The sequence below is a fragment of the Talpa europaea genome, assembly GCF_964194135.1.
Source record: "Talpa europaea genome assembly, chromosome: 3".
Classification (NCBI taxonomy): domain Eukaryota; kingdom Metazoa; phylum Chordata; class Mammalia; order Eulipotyphla; family Talpidae; genus Talpa; species Talpa europaea.
Genome location: NC_140069.1, coordinates 147,029,150 through 147,051,439, shown reverse-complemented (window position 1 = coordinate 147,051,439; position 22,290 = coordinate 147,029,150). Strand labels below are relative to the sequence as shown.

General features: G+C 43.0%; 1 protein-coding gene across 1 annotated transcript in view; it reads right to left on the bottom strand.

The window, feature by feature from the left end:
- Positions 1-22,290, bottom strand: part of CNTNAP2 (contactin associated protein 2) — a gene marked incomplete at both ends in the record, with an annotated part of 1,573,870 nt that overhangs the window by 150,022 nt on the left and 1,401,558 nt on the right. Inside the window, one exon of the mRNA XM_084230860.1 lies at positions 7,142-7,312. Within this exon, the coding sequence (XP_084086986.1) occupies positions 7,142-7,312 (171 nt within the window). The remainder of the gene's footprint in view (positions 1-7,141; positions 7,313-22,290) is intronic.

The window sequence follows — 22,290 nt, the reverse complement described above, 5'->3', positions numbered from 1 at the left end:
GGAAAATGAATAACTATAAGAAAGTGAAAATCAAAATCAACAAAAAACTATGAACCAGAGACACTTTTTGGGGGGTGGAGGCCGGGAGGGGAGGGATTGGGGTCAGAATGGGGCATGTGCAGTTGTATGGGGGAATATAAAAATAAAATTTATTATTTAAAAAAAAAAAGAATGTAAAAAGATTTATTCTGTTTTCCATTCCAACACCAGATCCATTTTGACTGCTGTGCATTTGCAAAGTAGGGCAAATCACAGAGAAAAGTGAAACAAAGTTGGTTCTGCAGAGACTAAATGGGATGCAGAGAGAGATGAGAGCAGAGGGTCTCTTTCTACATAACAGGCATTCTAAACGTGTGAAAGACTGTGTAGACATAGAAGTGACTTTTTCCTTGGAATCTTTGCAAGAAACGCATAACTAATCTAAATGATCTTAATAGCTGTTCTTTATGATAATGTAAAAGTCTCCTCTATCTTCTATTTGGTAGCGAATGCTAGAAATGAGGACCTCAGGGTTGAAAGGACCTTAGGATGCCTGCCCGGTTAGCAGTGTGGGAGAGTTAACAGACTCTGCAGGTCCCCTATCCCACCTCCAGAAAAATGACAGATTACTTCGCAGTGTCCCTTGAGTTTGCACAAACCAATTTCTACTGGAACAAAGACTCCCACTGGAAATAGATAATATTACACACTAATAATAATTCACTATAACTTGGGCTTCTTTTCCCCTTATTTCTGATGATGGTTGAAAACACAACTTTCTCGAGTAGAGTCCACATGAAAACCTTTTCAGGATCCAGTCCTTCAAACAGGCATGCTCTCTTTCTTCATGATTTGATGAAGGAAGGGGAAGTGGCTCCTTTCTAGACTAATTCCTTGACGAGAAAGGTTGCAGTAGGTCTGGACTACCTCAGCATCTGCCTTGGGTGGGTTCAACCTGCCCTCCATGGAGGGAGGATCTGGCCCGACCTGGGACAAGGGTCACCCACCGGGAGACTGTCTTGATGCCTGATAAGGATGTCCTGGTGCGACCTTCCCAAGCAAAGGCTTCCCTTTTCACTGATGTTATCATCGTGGCTTGCTGCTATGGGGTCTGAGCAAGTCTTCATCAGCAAGACGCCACACACATCCAGCATGTGGTTTGCTGTGGTGTGGTATGATGTCTGCAAAGTTGCAACAGGAAACCAGCTCATTGGAATGTGCAAATATATCTTTTAAGAGGTAAGCCCCAATAAGACTAAGGCAGGGAATATGGGTGCCTGGATTGTGGTGTGGTGTGGCCACACATCTGAAGAAGTCTGAACCTGTATCCTTATGTCATTCACAGTGTTGTAAACCACACTACCTAATAAAAATGACTCAAAATAAAATAAAAACTCCCCAAATTAAAAAAAAAAATACAACAAAAAACCATGAACGAAAGTCAAGCCCAATAATGGGGTTGTCAGTTAAATGGGACACTGGGCTTGGGACAGTGGTGCTCCATCTTTAACATTGCATTGGTTGACGTAATAATCTAATTATCATCTCCAGAAGGTGCTAGATCCAGATGTAAGAAGCTGATGGGGACTAAAACACATTTCTGAAGAACTACAATACATGGACCAGCCAGTGAGAACTTTCGTTTTGTATCCTGTAGGCTATATAACAAGGACCATACCTTTTTGGTTTTTCTTTGTAAATACAAAGCCATGATTTTTTCAAACTGCACATGCCCTTTCATGGAATCACATATAGATGTTTAAAAAGTCGAAAAAAGTATCTTGTGGAGTTAAAAAAATTGATAAGGAAATGTGTTTCTAAAATATTGTTATATCAAAGAAGCAGGTTATGGAAGAGTATCACCATTTGATCTCATTTTTTAAAAAATCATATTGCTGTATGAGTACACAGGAAAATGTTTGGAAACATCCACACTAAAAGAGTGTACTAAATACATTAAAATATGAAGTTATTGCTGATTTTTTTGGTTTATTCTTTTGGATTCTCTGGATTCTTAAACCAGTCAACAATAAAGAAACTTTATCTCCCTGATATAAAATTTATAATCTGATCATTTCACTGTCTTCTGAAAAGGTTGGTGACATTTTAAGCAACTCTATTCTATAATTTTAATGAGTGCTTAATCAGAGAGAGGAGTTCATCAAAATGCCAAGAAGGAGATTTCATTTAAATATAGAAACTTAAAGGAAATTTAATAGAACATTGAAACATTCCTCTCTACTTTTCCCCTGTTTTTAGGATAACTGAGACTATGGAGTGGTCAAACTTGAGAATAAAGTAATTTTGAGCTAGATGTGAATTATTTTTCCTAATTAAAAATACGAAAGGCATGCTATTATCCAAAGAAAACTCCTCACTGGCCTGAAGTGCCGGCATGTTCGGGAGTTTACGCTAATGTCTGCAGGAATCAGGACTCAAGAGAAGCTAACTCAGTGTTGTAATTACACTTGACAGATACACACTGTTCTGTTGTTCATAGGCTCGGTTGCTCTTACCCAGAAACACCCTGTAGCATGCGAAATATCAAACACTCGTCATGAGCAGTCACTCTGCATCTCATCAGACTTCATCAGAGGAATCAAATTCAGAGATGCAGAAAACCAAATTTGATCATTTTAACACTATCTGCAAAGCCAAGTAAAATGTGTCATTTCCTAAGAGGCTTAAGGTCTAGCCACCTTTCTTTTGTCAAACTCTTAGCAGATACTTGAGGGTGACATTACTTTCAAGAAAAATGCCTTTTAACGGGTCCCCGGATTTTAGCTATTCTTTAAAATTCCTCAGTTGCTCCACGATCTTCCTCCTTGACTTGCATTTGCCTGTACCGTTTACTGTCTGGAGAAAAAGCCTTTATCTCATTTACTTGCCAGTCAGTCTTCATTGCAAACCAAATGCTTCATCTTTTGGAAACCTACCTCGATGTCTCCTGGCAAGTTAAAGCTGATGCCTTTTTGTTGCCATAGTTATCTATGGCAGACACTGCTGACTTTACATGAATGTTTTCTTTTCTCCTTTTCCTAGTTACCCTTTGAAAATCTTCCATCTATTCATCCAAGAGCCGCAGCTCGGAGGCAGGTGGATGGAGCTCTATGGTGGGTTAACCACGCAGGGACCAGAGCAAAGGAATGCATATCACCTCTGAGCCACCGTGGTAAGACATCAGAATTTCTTCACCTTTTCTTTGACTGCTCACCTGATTTAGAAACTCCCAGGCTCCAGCAGATGGTGGAATCACAAAGGAGCCTTGATCTCTGAATCTCATGTAGAAGGAGTTCTTGGACCAGAAGAATACTTATCAGACAGCATAACAGTCACTGAAACTAGGGTTTTATTTGTTACAGCAGCTGATCTTATATCCCAGCATTAGCAACACACACTCACTGATGATGGTGTAGCTCTTCCTTCTTAGAGCATTGGTTTTTATGAAAATACTAAGGTTGCAGAGAAACTATTAGCTTCCAGAATGGCGGATGGAAGGTCCCTAACTTCACCATAATGCCTCACATCTGTTTCTACTGTTCTTACTAATCCATGTGTTTATTAATGAGGAGTAATGACACATTCTTCCTCCCATTTCTGTCTCAGATCTTGATGTATGAATTGTAGTTTCTTTTATCTCTTCTCCTCTTAGAATTCCTGTTGTCCTTTTTCCAGCTTGCCATAGGCAGACTGATTTTAACAGCTGGTCTGTTTGACACTTTAACATGCCATCTTTTTGAAGGGAAAGATTTTGTGCCGACTACACACAATAAATAACTCAGAAAACATGAGAATCAGAGAATTTTAAATTGAAGAAAAATTCCATTAGAAAAAATATCTCCACGAGACGTGAGCATTTCTTGATTGTAATGACACATAATATAAACTCTAGTCAGACAAACACTATGTGAAGATGATCTTTGATGAGGAGGCCTATTATTTTCTAGACAACAATCTGAATTAATTGTTTTAAAGAAATTTTGATATTTTTTAGAAAAGATAAAGACTTTTGTCTTGTGTTTTAAGATGGCATAAGAAAAACACTATGTGGGTAGGATTTCAGTTTGTGGGGGACAATTCTAGATGGTATCGAATGGGTGAAAATAGTGGAACACTGTTGCATGTTGTGGGAAGAAGTCTAAAATATTAATTCAAAGTCTTAATTCACTTACCAAGATTAAACACTTGAACATTTCTTGTAACACATTGAGCACCTTGGGTTTTGTCTTTAGGGTCTAAAGAAAAGGAGTGATGGGACCAGATCTGTAGAAATCTCTCCTCATTGGGAGGGCAGATGTCAGAAGAGAGGAAACAGAGAGAGAGAGAGAAACTATGAGGCTGTTCGGATCAAGAATCCAGGCCATTTCCACAAAAGTTGTCATCATGGGAAATACAGAGAAATTCGATAAGACTTCATTTTCTTTGCATCGATGTTCCACACATCTTTTTTTGTCACTAGCTGGGATGGATGCTTTCTCTGGGGTTGCTCTGATGTGTTGACATATCCTCAGGAATGTCAGCAGAGCAGTTCTCCATATGAGAAAATACAGTGTTAACCAAGATAAGCAGTCTGTCTGGAGCGGGGAGGTTAGTGAAACACTCGACACAACTGAGCTTTCCTAACCTGGAGAATGAAGAGAAGATGGCATTAACCAAGGAGGGGAGCACAGAAGAGACTTTTGGGGGAAGATGATGGATTTCAGTTCTTTTTTTTTTTTTTTTTAGATTTATTTATTTATTTATACAAGCACTGGGTACAGCAGAGGGTGAGAGAATTCACCAGAGCCATAGTGGGAAACAGAACAGGCAGACTGATGAAGTACACTGCTAAGGGGAAAAGCGGGCATGGCAGGAGAGGTCTGCCATGTGGGGCCCTCGCTGGTGGCTGGGGATCCAACCAGCGCTGCAGAGGCAGCAGGCAGCTTCGCAGCCCAGCGCTCAACCGCTGCGCCACCAGGGGACGCCTTGGATTTCAGTTTTGACATGTTGAACTTCAAGTATCAATGGACAATTTTGATGGATCCTTTGTTAGCATTTACAACTAGGGATCAACCTAGAATCATGGTATCTATGGCTTTTGCTGAAAAGACAAGGGCTTTATTAACACATTTGTTATTCAACAACTCAAGATATTTTCACAGCAGAGTTTTCTCTCTTTCCACTGTTTTCACTGAAGTATAAGTTACATACACTAAAACGTGAAAATCTCAGTTGTGTAGTTGACTAAATTTTTACAGATGCCATCACTCTGTAGGTCAAGATTAGAACATTTCTACCACGCAAGACGGTTCACCTGTGTCCCTTCCTGGTCAACATTCCCTATCACCAGGGAGTGGAGGTGGCCACTATGCTTATTTTTTTGATGTGAACATAACCTCAAGGTTTGATTGTCTTCATAATAAACAAAGATGAAGCTTAGTCCTGGGTTCTTTGGTCCTTTCTCCTCTTATCCCCTTCCTCTTCAAAATGCTTACATGTCGTAGTAGCTAGAATTCTCCAGACCTGCCGTGGGGCTCAACACATTCAAGTTTCAGACAAAATTCTTTGTAATTTTTGCCTTCCAGAAAATTGGCTGTCTGCCCACCACAGCCACTCTGCTTCCTGTCATATCGCTGCTTTCCCTGGGCAGAGAATCCCTGCCCTCCTTGAATGTGTCACTTTGTGGGGTGGTGCTTGGCACACTTCTTACAGAATGTCCGGTGGGTTTTAGGAACCTTCACCATGCTTGCAAGAGCACAATCAACATCGAAAGAAAGAGTATTTTGACTTCTGTCTCTGTAGCTGACTTTGACCTATTTTTATGGCAGTAACATTGGTTTACAATATTGCATGTGACGTAGAGGTAAAGGTTGACTCCTCTTCAGGTATATGTTACCACACCACACTCACTACCAAATCACCCATAACCTTCTACCACAGTCCATAATCCCCCCTACCCCAGTTTCAATTCTACAGTTATATTTCTACGGCTCGATTTGGTTTAGTTTTGTCTGTTCCTTTGCTTTGTTTTGTTATATTCCACACAGGAGTAAAATCATCTGGTATTTGTCTTTCTCTTTTTTGACTTATTTCCCTTAGCATAATCCCCTCCAGGTTGATCCACGTTGTTGCAAATGGTAAGATTTCATCCTTTTTCATAGCTGAGTAATATTCCACTGTATGTATGTACCACCTCTTCTTTATCCACTTGTGTTGTTGGATACCTGTTGTTTCCATTGCTTGGGCTCTTGTAAATAGTGTTGAGGTGGAGACATAGATCGCCATGACTGAGGGTCTGTGATTCTAATGGTGACAGATGATTCATGGAAAGGCGGAGGGAGGATGGAGACTTTGAGTGGGGGTGGCACCCAGGTTTTGTAGAGGGACTTGGGGATGTGGGGCACTGGCTGCTTCTCTCTCCTGGTCCCATCTGTCATCTTGCTGTCTTTATCTGGAGCAGTAGAGCCTGGAGATTTCACAAATATTCACCAGATCTGGAAGTTTGTGGATTGTAAATTCCTTGAGCTGAACATGTGCCCAAGGATAAATAGGACCTGGGATGACAGGACCCAGTGGCACTCCTGCCACCACAGATGGCTTCCCCATGCCTGGGACCTCTGACGGTCTCTGGGACCCACAGCAAGTGGAGCACAGCTTGGCAGGACATGCCATAGCTCTGATTCACTTAGTTTCTGATCCTTGGTTAAATAAATTCAGAACTTAGACCTTCAGAGAGTGTGTGGATGTGGGGGTCCCTCCTGGAAAGCAGCACACTCAAACTTCCTTTGCTCCATTAATGCGCAGACAGTATGTTGGCAGTTCCATTATGGTCCCCACTTTCCCTTGTGCACCCCCCAACTCCTGTTCTGCAGATGACTTTACACAACCCTCTGTCTCCTTGCAAAACAAACACACACACAAAAGGACATTTAATATACATCCTACTTCCCACTGCTGTGAGGGCAATTTTTCCTCTCTTGTTTTGCTGGGTGGCATATGTGTGGGAGTCTTATGTGCCTGCTTCCTTGTGAGAAACCCCAGCATGGGCATTTGGTCTTACTGAAGTTTGGGGACCTTAGCGCTTTCTGGAACAAAGAAAACCACTGATGTTTGAATGCAGGAAGCCAAGTCATCAGGTCTAGGACAGATGCAGGGAGGGCAGCCCCCTGCAAAGGGTACTCACATTTTAGTTCCAGCTTGATGAAGTCTGTGTTCCCGAGGTTTTCCAGAAAGACTCCCCGGGGGGTGAGTGTTTTGAAGTAGAAAGAAATGTCAGCGCTCGTTTCCCCTTGGAAAGTCGAGAAGTGCAGGTAGGAGGACGGGTTTGGGAAGGAGGCAGCGTTCCAGTAATTCCCTGTGGGAACAAAAAGGAACAGGGATTTACACCACGGGCCTTGTAAAGAAATAAATTATAAGTCATCAACTTCCTGTCCCAGGGACAGATGCCTTTGGGTTAATGTGCACATTTTTGAGGCCAATTGCTATCACAACGGAGTTAGTTACGAAAGCTTTTCCTGCGTCAAAGAGAACACTAATCCAGGTGGATGTCACCAGATTAGGCCCGAGATGGCACCGCTCAGGCTAAGTCCCACATCAGCCGACCAAAATGTGATTAAGGTTCTGGACGCGACTCTCCCAGAAAAGGAAAGCCCAAGTCCCAGACTCAAGCTGGCCTGCTCAGCAAGGGTCACCTGGCCAGTCCGGAGCCTCCCCTGTGCTCCCAGCAGGGAGTAGCCTGCTTTAGCTAATCAGCAAGTGCCCCGTGAAACTTCGATGTCCACCCACTTTGGTTTACTCAGTCTCTGCCTCATTCAGCCCTTCCAAGTCCCTTCTATCTGCTGAACTGGATGCTGCCCGACTCATGAATCTCTGATAAAAGCCTACTAGATCAGTAAATTGTGGAAAATTTAGATTTAAAACTTAATCTCTCTTTCCTCTCTCTTTCTCAAACTGATTTTTTCTAAATCTTTCCTTCAAAGAACACATGAATCAACTAGGCTCATGCGATTAGTTTCCATGTACTATATTTTTTCCTTTCTTTTATGCAAACTATGCATGTATGCAGCATTAAGTTCAACTACTACTCTTAAATAAAATTAACTTTGTGTTGGGATGGCTATGCTTGAGCCACTATTTTAAATTAAATAAAAATATTGCTCTATTATGAGATATTAAATGACCCTCTCCTTTAATCAATGCTATTTGGTTTTCTTTTCAGAGACATCTAGGCTAGAGTGACATCTAGAAAAGAGAATGGCAAAATAGAATTAGTAATTCATTGCAAAATACGTCTATAAATGTCTTCCTTGGGGTAGAAACAGAGGTGGTGACATCTATTGCTTAAGGTAGCCCCCAGATCTTAGTGCAGTGTTAAACTATTTTATAAAAGATTGCAACATCATAGCTTCCAGTAGGAGAAAAATAGAATCACTTTCTTTTGGAAAGGAGACTATTATATGATATCGGTTAGAATAATACTTGAAAAGAAAGCATCTGAACTGTTGTCTAATTCCCTCTCATCTGAGGGCTGAGCCCTCTTCTTGGCTCACTCTTTGGCTACAGAGATAGTGATAGGACTTGAAGCCCACCTGCTTCAGCTGGCTGAAAAGGAAGGTTTCTCGAGATTAAATCTAAATCAAGCTAGAAGTTGCAACCTTCTCGCCAATCAGTTCCAGAGGCCAGAAGGATTCAGGTCAGCCTAATTGGGCGATCACCCTTCAGAGACAGTGGAGGAGTCTGCAGATTCCTGAAACAGGCAATTCTGTCTCTTTAGGCTGTATCCCCAGGCCAAGAATGCAATTAGCATTTTAAAATTTCAATTGAATCAAATGCATTCTTGTTTTCTGAGGTGGTGACGCATTAACAGAAGGGCAGTTGTCTAAAAAGATTCCCGAAAAAGGAAAGCTAGACATGAAATATGTCGGTATTTATTTGAGATCCAGTGCTGCTTATTCAGACAGAAAACTCCCCAGAGAGGAGAAGGGCAGTTCAATCAGTTATTCTAGTTTGACGAAATATCCCTACAGACCACAAAGCCATTTGTTCTAGTTCTATGCTCACTAAGCAACTTTAAACTAATTTGGTCTCTTGAATGGACATAGTCCCAGGGAAATTGTGCTTTGTATGAAAGGAGGTGACCAGTCATCCTTCCGGAAAGGTCTGGATTATTCCATGATATCTTTAGAGTGACCCCCTGTGGCTGTCCCAGGTCTCTGGATGAATCAACTGAATCCAGATCCGAGACTAGTCATAGTGAGTCTCTACTCTGCTCGCCGGTGCCTTTGAGGTGCCTTCCCAGGAAGGGGTGAAGGAGAGCCATTGGGGCACAAGCGAGGATATTGGAAATTCTATTTCTACTTAATTTTTATTTTTATTTAAAATTTTTTAAAAAAGATTTATTTATTTATGCATACAAAATACAGGGGTACAGGCCAGAGATGCAGGGGGTGAGAGGATCCACCGGAGACAGAGTGGGGAGCAGAACATGCAGACTGACTGAAATCCACTGCTGAGGGGAGCAGCGGGCGAGACAGGAGAGGTCTGCTGCACCATGTGTGTCATCTCCCTGGCCGGCTGGGGACAGAACTCATGCTGCAGAGGCTGCAGATAGCTTCTCAGTGCTGTGCTTAACCCCTTGCGCCACCAGGGAGGCCCTCTACTTAATTTTTAATATCATCCTTTGAAATATCGATTTTAGTTATACTTTATGTTTACAATATAGGAGAACAGTGGTACCTGGGTAGAGTTTGTAAGTAAACAGACTTATTGGGTGAGGGCTTAAAGGTTCTAATGAGCAGGGCACACAATAACAAAGTTAGGTCTCTGTCACTCCTGCCCCTGGTGAACTCCTGTGAGGCCCGTTGTGATCAGCCCATGGCACGGTCTCTGGGATTTCTGGTTATAGCAAACCAGCATGCGTGCCTTGTCCAGGCTCATTGCACTTCACGAGGCGAGGAACGTACAGATTATTGTTAGTGGATATTGCTCCCAGTGGACCGGAACCTCCTTAAAAGCAGGAGAAAACCATTTCATTGTTGTAAACTTTGGCCCCCAAACATACTAAGTACTCAATAGATAATTATTAAATCAATGGGTAAGTGAATCGTTGTCCACCCCCCTGCCCCCCGCCCCACACCCTTGCTACATCTAATTCTACTCCATATGCAAAGTCCTATGGGACAGAGTCTGCTTTACAGTAACCTGAAGATATTAGAGATTCAAGATACTAAATAAATATAAATAAAAGCTAGTGCTGCTGTAGCACCCGTGGTGACTGGGCATTGCTGCCCCCAGCAAGTCATAATTTTCCTTATCTGTGACTTAATTTCTAATATTCCCTGTAGACCCTACTGAGCAATGCTGTGCATTTGCAAGACAGATCGTCTCATAACCTGAAGGTTATTGAAATAGTTGCAATTTGTACTTGCTCTCAAGGTCAATGCTGTGGAGGGGGAAGCAACATCGAAGGAGAATGCCATGTTGGAAGTAAGAGAAGGGAGGTTCCCCTTCTGGTTACCGCCTCTGGGGCAGGGGGCAGGCACTGCCAGAACAGACAGGTTGAAAGGGTCAAGGTTGAGACAGGGGGAAAGTGTGAAGCAGAGCAGACATGCACATCTGAGCCTGGAGGGGGCAGTCGGCAGTAGGTGAGGAAGGAGGCAGGCAGAAAGGGGCCCAGGGCCAGCCGAGGGCAGAGGCAACAGGGATCAACATGGCTGGTTGGGGCTGAAGGCTCTAGAAGCTTGAACATGAGTTGGTTGCTGTGGGCTGCGCTACCCAGGCCGTCTCTTGACAGGGTCCGGGCATTGGGGGAGACTCCCGAGAAAAGGGGAGCCTCCGCACTTTCCAGAAGATCTGAATAAGGGAGTTTCCACAGCGACATCTACTAATACTCTTCTGTTTGTTCTTGGTTAATGCAAAAGTAAGTTAGTTATAAATTGGCCTGTGAAAACCTAATTCGGACCTAGGTGTTAACTGGCCTGTTGTTCTTACGCATGAACTATTACAAAAGAAAGTCAAATTGCTAAGGTAAAGTTAGGAAAGAAATGTTTTGGCCCTGAGAGCTATGGAGAACAAGCTGCCCTGAACCAGCTGTGCTTGGAAACCACAGCCTAATCTGGGGGGTACCTGTTTGCGGCAACAATACATCTCCTGGTGTATGCGAAAGGCCAACAGTTCGCAGGGTGTGTGGAAGTTAGCTATTTCTAGTCAAGAGTTAGACTTCTGTAGAATTAAAATAGATTTGATGAGTTACTTTAGGCCACTTTGAAGTAATTGATAAATTAGCTGGATTATTTGTGTGCTCGGGAGATAGGTTGATTTAAGGAACAGAATATAGGATAGGACTTTCACGCCCACTCCAAAATTAGGAAAGTTTAATAGGATGATTAATTGTTCCTGAATATTGTGCTGTCTTAGATAATTGATCATGCTGGGAAATGAGTTGCACCAAGAAAACTAATTGTCTCTGATGTTTTCCTTAAGATGATCAAAGAAGTGCCCTTTTGGTAGGAGACCAAGAGGGTATCTATATGTTCATGAGAAAACATGGAATGATTGTCTTTGTTTCGCTTCAGTGCTGATGATGATGTCATCTCACCGCTTGCCTGAATGTATAAAGACCCGCTGAGACCCTCAGCAGGAGATACTTGCACCAGATAGAGTGTCTGTGTCTACCTCAACCCCCTTCCCCTCAGCCCTCAGTTTTGCCGACGCCATCTCATCCTTGAAGGGACTCCTGACACGACATTTTGCCGGAGCTGGTCTTCGGCAGTTGGTCATGGAAAAAGCTTTTGAAATACATTCTGGGCGAGGGCTGGCTCCTCTGGGGTGGCAAGAGGAGCAGGGGAGGTACCTCCAGCTAGTGCAGGGCTGAGGCAGCAAGCCAGGGCTGCTGACATTCTCCATCATCCAAACCTCAGTGAACTATCAGGGGAAAATGCGGGATTGTATATTCCTCCAACTCCTTAACAGCCAGGAGCTTAACCTCATGGGATTCTGACTTTAAATTTTCTAAGGACATGTCTGATGGGCAGCAGTTAATTTTAATAAAGGTTAATTTCCAATAAAGTATATGATGTGCATAGCTTAAAAAAGCCAAGTGGTGGTAGAAGGGACATAGCCAGATGCAGCGGGATGTACCCCCACCCCCGCAAATCCCTTTTCTTAGAGACAGCTCCCACACTGCTAATTCTTTTAGCTGTATCCCCATGTTTCCAAAATATACCTCAATGGATATTAATCTATGCAGTTTCCATGTACTCTGCTGGCTTACAACACAATTCCACTCGGATGCACACATCCCCGGCCATCCCCGAGGCTGGTAGTGAGATATTGGAGTTTGTAAGGCAGCCACCCCATAAACACCTGGTGCCTGAGAGCACCCGGGCTACCCACACATGGCAAATGATTGCTTTATATTTATTGAGGTAATGCTGGCTGACAACACTGGGTAGGGTTTGAGGAATAGAGGTTTACCCTTGAGGTGCATGTTGCCACACCACACCCATCACCAAGGTGCTGAATAATTGTATTTGCACACAGGCTCACCTGAGACACCTGTAGGGTACGCTGGATGGGCAGAGATGTGTGCTAAGTTGGGGCCTCCCTCACCTTGATGCACTTGGACCCCTACTATCGTTCCTCCTTCCCCAGAGGGGGGAAAGGAAACAAGGAGCTGGCGAAGAGGCAGTGGTTGAAAGAGGTAGCACTGGCTGGCCCGGGGAAGATTGCCTGTGCACCCTCACCCTTTGGGGTCGGACACAGGGGGCTTGCCTGTCTTCTCCTAGACTTGGGAATTTCCTGGGGCCCACCCAAATGGCCCAGCCCTGGGATGCACTGAGCATTGCACCCAGTGCTCCTGCTTTAAGTGGCTACCACTTCCCACTGTCAACACCAGTTCCTGAGGAGACAATGGGCAAAAGTCTTTAGTGACCCAGAGGTTGGAAATTCGAGAATTGTCTGAGTTATGCAAGGAAACTGCCATCGTTTACTATGGGCTGGGTGCTATTTGCAACAGCAAACCAGATGGCTTCATTTGCATGCAGATTTGAGACTATTTGTTGAGGTGTCCTTATGGGTAGGAAAAAAATTACTTCCTTAATTAAACCATTTTGTACATTCAGAATAGGTAAAAGTAGCTTTGTTCAGCACTCAGCCTCATTTGACAGGGCAAGCTAAACCCCAGATGAAAAGCTCAAGTTGTGATACAAACACCTCTCTTGGCTCAGCAGTTCTCTGCAGCATCGGGGTTATGGGATATCTTGCAGATGAGTTAACAAGACAAATTTTCACCCCGCGTGTCTGATTTGGTTCCCTTGGGCAAGAATGGGGATAAGGACCCTCAGAGAAAAGGAGTATGAAGGCGAAGCTCTGAAGGTCATGTGAGATGTGCTAGGTTTTCTGTAAAGTTTCTCGGGGTCTCCACATGAGACCCCTAAATTTCCTCAGACTTTCCTAATTGGGGCTGTTAGCTATGCTTGAGTCATCACAAGTATATTGGGGTCCAAATTAAAAATCAATAATCAGAAGTGGAGAAACGAGTAACTAAATGTGCAATGAAACCCCTTGGATTCTTCACTCAATTTCTGTCTTGGGTAAACCCTAAATGTTCCTGTTGATTCCAAAGAAGGAGAGAACAGCAAATCAAATCTCTCACCCCCTGGTGAATAAAGATTGGAGGAAGAGCTGTTTGATTTAGCAAAAAGAAAACTTTGTTGCATCTGGAGGCTGTAGAACAAATGTGTACACACCTTGTACAAATTTAGCAGTGGTGTAGCACACAAGTTCAGGGACAGGGGGCTCTGGGGGTTGCCTAACTTAAAGACTCACAGTCCATGGACAAATCTTCTGCTTTTCTTTCTTTTCCTGAGCAATTTCACCAACTTTCGTGACTTTAAGCACTAACCATTGGTCATTCCCAATTTATACACACAGTGAGGTCTGCGTGCTGAGTTAAAGATTATCACACACATTTCTTAGGGGACAGTTTCTTGACCTGCCAGTACCTCAAGTACTAAAAGACTGAATGCGAACTTATTTTTCTTCAGAATTAACCCTGCCTGTAGTTTTCTCCATTTTGCAGCTGCTTCCCACTCTGCCACTCAAGCCAGAGACATGGGGTCTGTTCTTGGTATCCAACCCCTGCCCTCCCCTCCACCCCATCTCGATACCTGCACCTTCGCCCATGCGGTCCCCTGCCCTGGCTCCTGTCTCAGGCCTTCTTCTCTTGCGTGGATGCTGCACTAACTCGGTTATGCTTCCAGTGTTATCTTAAATTTAGTGTAACAAAGTCAGCAGAGAACCCCCTGAGATGCACAACTGTCCGGGCCAGCTGGGCAGATCAACGCGGTACCCGGGGGAGGAAGCAGGGGCTTGGTATGGGACAGGGGTACGCGAGGAGTGGAGACAGAGCCAGGATCATTGCCAGTCTCATTTATTCAGGAATGTGTACAATGTTATATAGGGTTCAGAGGAGGAGGTCTCTCGTTATCTCTAGCAAGGAGAGACCACCAATGCCAACAAGCCACAAGGAGCAAGCAGGGGGAAAGGTTCAGTCGTCACAATAGGAAACTTGAAACCTTCACTCGAGCTAACATTCAGTACCTGCTTCAGGCGAGAACCCGGATGTTCAGGTCTGGGCCCCGACACACAACTGACCATTTTGCTTTTATGGTACCCCCCCACCCCCCGGAATACATCACAAGCTCCTCACATGGCATGCCAGGCCTGGGCCTCCTTCCCAGCCTCCTTCTCCTCACCCCCTGCCTTGGAATGTAAACCCAGCAACACGCAGCCGTCCTGAGCTCCCACCACGCCCACCGTGCATGGACTCCCTGTCTCTCTTTGCATTGCTTCCTCCTTTGTCCTGTTCTCCATCTGCCTCTTTTGCACTCCCCAACTCACACACTGCATCTGGCTGGATTCCTTCTCATTCTTTAAGACCCAGCTCAGGTGCTGCCTCCCCCAGAGAGCTGCCTGCCCCTCCCCAGGTGGGCTCTGGCACACACCCCCCTGGGCTCCTACCACACTGCTCGCCTCTCTCTGCACCTAACATACCTAAGGACTTCCACTCATTCCTCTCCATGCATTTCAGAGACCAGAGATCACAGTTTCTATTTCTATCCACCTGTAACAACTAGCCCACAAACATAGGTGTTCAATATGTTTCCTGAATAAATGAAAAAAAGTCTTAAAAGATACGAACAGTTGGTATTCCCATTATAAGTTTTAGTCTCCTTGACGTGCCCTCTGTGAGGCTGACATTCCAGTTCCCGAGTTATTTAGCCCACGTGGTGAGGCCAGAAGCTCGCCCAGGTTTGGCATTATTTAGTTGGACTTTTGGCCACATAGCATGTCCCTCCTCAGAGATCCACTAGCCGGGCCCATCGCTGGCCATGGTGCTGAAGCAGCTCGCGGCGTGGACGCCACCTCAGGCTGCTGTGTCCCCCTTGGTACCTGCTGCGTCTGGCTATTTTCTCTCCCATATAATTGCAGCTCATGGTCTAAGACCATTAACCTCCCATCTAATCGTCTGCCCTGTTGTCACGAGGAACAGTCACAGCACGATCGTCACGCCCGTCCCCACACTCGCCCCGGCGCAGCTCAGGGCCCCCACGTACCCACAGACCAGGAAACCCCGCAGCCCCAGAAAAACAGACTATGCATCATATCCATTAGGCGCATGAAATGTGGAAACGCTGCCCATTTCAGCAGCATGGAGGATGCGGACGTTGGAAGCAGGTCGACTCGGCAGGGTAATGGATTGATATGATCCGTACAATTAGGTCCCACAAATCAAAGTTTCCTGGCTGCACTCTTTTCATTACAGAAAATGAAAAGATTCACACGTCCTGTTCATAGAAAATGTCTTTTCCCTCCAGAAAACTAACATGGTCCTGTGTGGGGAACGGGCTCAGGAAAAAGCAGGAGCCACCCGGGTGCCAAGAGGGGGAAAGGGAGAAGCAGGGGGGCCTTTAAGCCCTGGCTTTTTATTTGTAAATTAGAAACTAATTCCTCCATCACAGAGGTGCTGTAACGATGGAAAGCAACAGCCTCCCACAGCAGCATCAGGAACACCAAAGAACTATACAAAGGCCAAAGAATTATTTCTGCCTCTATTCATTAGCAAGAAGACAACAGCAGGCTTCCGCGCAGGCTGGGTGGGCGCCGGCTCAGGTTAGTTCACGAAGTGCTGCTGCTTCTTTCCAGCTCATCCGTTGACCCTCGAGAAATGGGGAATGTGCTAGAAAGAGAGCCTGGAAATGTTCCATTAGCCGCTCACTGCAAATAAGTCCTGATATAAACGTCAACAGTGCATCCAAGCCCAAACAGATGTTCAGACTTGGCACCTAGAGAGAGCTGAGGACGCGACGCCATAGGCAGGTGCGCTCCTTCGTTGGCCTTTTCATCTTGAGAGAGGCTCCTTGGTGCTTAGATGTGGAACTTTGGGTGCGGTCCCCTGGAGTAAGGGGTGGAACTTTGGGTGTGGTCCCCTGAGCTGGAGCTCAGGCTGGTGGCAGACACACTGGTCAGACCTTCTGCATGGCCGGCAAGAGTCTGGTCCCTGTGTGCCCCTCATTCCAGCCAGCAGTTAGGTGAGTGCCATGATGTGTTGATTTAGAATAGTTTTGATTTCAAGGGAATCTGGGAATTTGTTTGAGAGCAGGACAGACGTGTGAGCGGTGACCAGTTGCTGATGGCCAAACAGTGCATCTCCCAAAGATGCTGCTGAGTCCGAGGGCAGCGCGAGCTGCTGAGGGTCTGGGCCCCAGTGCTGAGGAATTCCATCAGGGAGGAGGTTCTACTCAACCCAACTGCATTCTTAAAGATGCATTTATTGGCAAAAGCACACGCCTGGATAATGCAACATTGCATAAATCATCACAGCGAAATTCAGTATGACATGCCACTTTGACGGGTCTTGTCTTTTCTACACCAAAATTTCTAGAAGTTTTGGTCTCAGTCTCACCTGTGAGGTCACAGAGAGCAAAAGAAAGACAGCATGCCCAGAACTGAGTTGCCTGGAAATCTCAATATTTTGCAAAATGGATTCAAATGATAACAAAAAGTGAAAGTTCAAGTTTTAACTGCCACGCACGGTGCTGGAGGCCACGCTAATTTGAAAGTGTGTAGATGGGGGCATAATCTGGGTTTTGAAAGCAATTATTTCTCTAACAGGCTGGCTGCCACCAGCACACAGCAGCTTGGAAGCGTGTTGCATACTGACCTTTCCTAGTCCAGGGACTCTGGAAAAAAGAGCAGGGGCTTTAAAATTCAGATAGGATGGTGCACAAACCAAGCACCGAGTGGATTCAGATGGAGCCAATCCCACATCTTGCCTCTGCAAAACTTTATGGGAAGTTTACGGGGATTTATTGTTTCGAGAACAGAAGGACATTTACCTACAGATGCAGGGGAATAAATTTCAAGTACATTTAGTATTGGAGAATGGTCGCTTTATTGCTGATTTCAATCCACTTGACTTTCTCCTTAATCTTCTACTCTCCATCTCAAACCAAACACCACATGCACCTTTTCAGTTTGGGGTTTCAATGGTTTTGGTGGCTTGTAAAAGTATAAAGAGTTCTTAAAAGGAAAAAAAAAAAAAGGAAATAACCACTATGTTTAATTCTATTACAGTATATTCAAAAAATATAACACAAATTGGCAGAAAGAGTAAGAGGGACATATGCAAATTGTTGGTTGTGATTGTCAACTGGAAGGCAATTTTTGGAATAAAATGAATATTATAGCTCTATTTTGTTAAAATAAAAAGCTCTATTTTTTGTTAAAAAGTAGATGTGTGTATTTGTGTGTCTGATGCATACATTACATATATACACTTGATAGGTATGTGTGTATTTGTTTCAGCACAAAGTAAAAGAGAAAGGTCTGGAAGGATTCACACCAAATTTTCATGCCTTTGTGGATGGTAATGAAAGGGCATTTGTACTGGGAAGGTTGTGTGCGTTTGTGTTTGTGTTTGCGTGTGCGTGTGTGTAAAGAAAGAAGGAAAGAAAAAAGAGGAAAGAAAAGCAGATTTCAGAGTCCAAGGGAGCTGCAAGAAAGGGAGTTTGGGGAAGAACTCAGGATGGGGTTGAGCCTGAGTGGAGTGAGAGACACATGGTGCGGGGAGCCGGGCCCAGGCCTTACATGACCTTGGGTGCCTCTTGTGAGGTAAAAGTGAAGGTTAGAGTGTTTTCATTACTTTGGTTGTTTGATTGTGCTTTTTAAAAGACTGTCCATCTTGGGCCTTCATAGGTGGGGAGAGAGGAGGCCTTTTGCATTTGGGTTATAGGTCTGGGGGTCTCACCCTAAATCCATTCTGTAGCCAGTGGAAAGGGACATTATCCTTATCGCAGGAAAGAACAGGCCTGGAAGGAAGGGATGACATACAGGCATCCCTAAAACTACCAGCTGCTTCTGCCCTACAAGCTATGAGACTGAGCTAACGATGATGCTATAAAACTTTCTTCTTGCAATGAATTCTCACTGGCCATAAGCAAACTTTCCTTCACCAATTCTTATTAAGATTCTGGACTTCACGGGGTTAGTGGTTAACTTCATAGAGTTATGAATGGTAGCTGAAATCAAGCAAACCATGTTCTGAGCATTTTTAAATATCGACATTATCTCAATTTTCACAAATCACTTGAAGTACCAATATTAGCTCCATTTTTCATCTGAGGAAACAAGGAACAGAGATTTTAATGTCAACACTCAGAAAAGTAGTGACTTTTTTTTTTAAATTTTATTTTTAATGTATTTTGACTGAGTTATTTGTGATAATTTTTATTTATTTTTATTTTTTTTTTATAAATTTTATTGTTATATTCCCCATACAATTGCAGCCCCCCCATTCTGACCCCAATCCCTCCCCTCCCGCCCCCGCCCCCCTAAAAGTGTCTCTGGTTCATAGTTTTTTGTTGATTTTGATTTTCACTTTCTTATAGTTATTCATTTTCCTGGTCCCTTATTTAAGTTTTCTAGATTCCTGCTATGAGTGAGACCATCCGGTATTTTTCTTTTTCTTTTTGGCTTATTTCGCTGAGCATGATCCCTTCCAGCGCCATCCATGTTGCTGCAAATTGCATGTGTTTATCTTTTTTGAATGCTGAGTAATATTCCATGGTATATATGTACCACATCTTCTTGATCCAGTCATCTATTTTTGGGCATTTGGGTTGTTTCCAAAGCTTAGCTATTGTAAACAGTGCTGCTATAAACATAGGGGTGCAGGTGTTCTTTGGAATTGATGTTTCTGTGTCCTTTGGGTAAATACCTAGGAGTGGAATTGCTGGATCCTATGGAAGCTCTATGTTTAGTAGGTCCAGAAATCTCCACACAGCTCTCCACAGTGGTTGGACTAGTTTGCACTCCCACCAGCAGTGCAGGAGAGTTCCTTTTTCTCCACATCCTCACCAACATTTGTTGTTGCTAGTTTTTCTAATATGTGCCATTCTCACTGGTGTGAGATGGTATCTCATGGTAGTTTTGATTTGCATTTCCCTGATTGCAAGTGATGTTGAACATTTTTTCATATGCCTGTTGGCCATTTGCATTTCCTCTTCAGAGAAGTTTCTTTTTAGCTCTTCTGCCCATTTTTTGACTGGATTATTTTCTTTGTTGTTGTTGAGTCTCATCAGCTCTTTGCAGATTTTTGTGATCAGTCCTTTATCATTAGTGTTGGGTGCAAAAATGTTCTCCCAGTTGGTGGGGTTTCTCTTTGTTTTTGTTATTGTCTCTTTTGCTGTGCAGAAGCTCTTTAATTTGATGTAGTCCCAGCTGTTTATCTTTGCCTTCACTATCACTGCTTTGGGTGATGTGTCTGTAAAGATGTCTTTGATGTGCAGATCACGTAGTGTTTCGCCTATATTTCCTTCTATATATTTTATGATTTCAGGTCTTATGTCTAGTTCTTTAATCCATTTTGAGTTGATTTTTGTGTATGGTGTGAGGTAGTGGTCAAGCTTCATTCTTTTGCATGTAGCGACCCAGTTTTCCCAGCACCATTTATTGAACAAACTTTCTTTGCTCCAATGCATATTCTTTGCTCCTTTGTCAAAGATTAGTTGACCATAAATCTGTGGGTTTATTTCTGGATTTTCTATTCGATTCCATTGGTCTGTATGTCTGTTCTTGTTCCAATACCATGCAGTTTTGATGATTATGGCTTTGTAGTATAGTTTGAAGTCTGGGAGTGTGATGCCTCCATTCCCTTCTTTTTTTTTCAGGAGAGCTTTGGCTATTTGGGGTTTTTTGTGATTCCATATGAATTTCATCAATAATTGTTCTATTTCTTTGAAGAATGACATTGAAATTTTGATTGGAATAGCATTGAATCTGTATATTGCTTTTGGAAGGATGGCCATTTTAATAATGTTTATTCTTCCAATCCACGAGCAGGGGATGTCTCTCCATTTCTTTGTGTCTTCTTCTATTTCTTTTAACAGTGTTTTATAGTTTTCTTTGTATAGGTCCTTTACCTCTTTTGTTAGATTTATTCCCAAATATTTGATTTTTTTTGTTTCAATAACAAAAGGGATGGTTTTTTTGATTTCTTCTTCTTCAGATTTATTGTTTGTGTATAGGAAGGTTACTGACTTTTGCATGTTGATTTTGTATCCTGCCACTTTACTGAACTGATTGATGAGTTGAATTAGCTTTTCTGTGGAGTTTTTGGGGTTCTCTATGTATAATATCATATCGTCTGCAAATAGTGATAGTTTGACTTCTTCTTTTCCTATTTGGATTCCTTGGATGTCTTTCTCTTGTCTTATTGCCCTGGCTAGGACTTCCAGTATTATATTGAAAAGCAGTGGTGAGAGTGGACATCCTTGTCTTGTTCCAGATCTTAATGGAATTGCTTTCAGCTTTTCACCATTGAGAATGATACTGGCTGTTGGCTTGTCATAGATGGCCTTTATGATGTTGAGGTATGTTCCTTGTATCCCAAGAATTTCAAGGGCTTTTATCATGAATGGGTGTTGCACTTTGTCGAAAGCTTTCTCAGCATCTATTGATATTATCATATGGTTTTTATATTTCTTTTTGTTGATGTGTTGGATAACGTTGATTGATTTTCGGATGTTAAACCATCCTTGTGCCCCTGGAATGAATCCTACTTGGTCGTGGTGAATTATCTTATGGATACATTGTTGGATTCTGATGGCTAAAATTTTATTGAGGATTTTTGCATCAGTGTTCATTAGGGAGATTGGCCTGTAGTTTTCCTTTTTTGTGTTGTCCTTGTTCGGTTTTGGTATTAGTGTAATGTTGGCTTCATAGAACGTGTTTGGTATTGTCCCTTCCTTCTCAATTTTTTGGAAGAGTTTGTGAAGGATAGGCACTAATTCGTCTCTGAATGTTTGGTAGAATTCATTTGTAAATCCATCAGGTCCTGGGCTTTTGTTTTTGGGGAGGTTTTTGATTACCATTTCAATTTCGCTAATTGTAATTGGTCTGTTTAGGTGTTCTATTTCTTCTTTATCTAGCTTTGGGTGATTGTAGAGTTGTAGGAATTTGTCCATCTCCTCTAGATTGTTAAACTTGTTTCCATATAACTGTTCATAGTAGTTACTGATTATTCTTTTGATTTCTGCTGTGTCCGTTGTGATTTCTCCTCTTTCATTGATGATCCTGTTTATTTGTGCTTTCTCCCTTTTTTCCTTTGTGAGCCTGGCTAGGGGTTTGTCTATTTTATTGATTTTTTCAAAGAACCAGCTCTTGGTTTCATTGATCTTTTGGATTGTTTTTTTAGTTTCAATTTCATTTATTTCTGCTTTGGTTTTTATTATTTCTTTTCTTCTACTGGTTTTGGGGTTTTTTTGTTGTTCTTTTTCTAGATCTTTGAGCTTCGAGATTAGGTTGTTTCTTTGAGTTCTTTCTTGTTTCTTGATGTGAGCTTCTATTGCTATATATTTTCCTCTTATTACTGCTTTTGCTGCATCCCATACGTTTAGGATATTGGTGTCCTCCTTGTCATTCAATTCAAAAAATTTTTTAATTTCTTCTTTGATCTCCTCATTAGTCCAGTGGTCTTCCAGTAGTGTGGTTTTTAATCTCCATGAGGTAGGAAAGTTCCTTGCCTTCTTTTTATGGTTTATTTCTAGTTTGATGCCTTCATGGTCAGAAAAGATGGTTGATATGATTTCAATCTTGGTGTATCTGTTGATGTTTGTCTTGTGCCCCAGTATGTGATCGATCCTGGAGAATGATCCGTGTGCACTTGAGAAAAATGTGTACTCCATTTTTTTGGGGTTTAGTGTTCTATAGATGTCTGTTAAGCCCAATTGCTCTAGGTCCTTATTTAGAGCTTTGGTTTTTTTACTTATT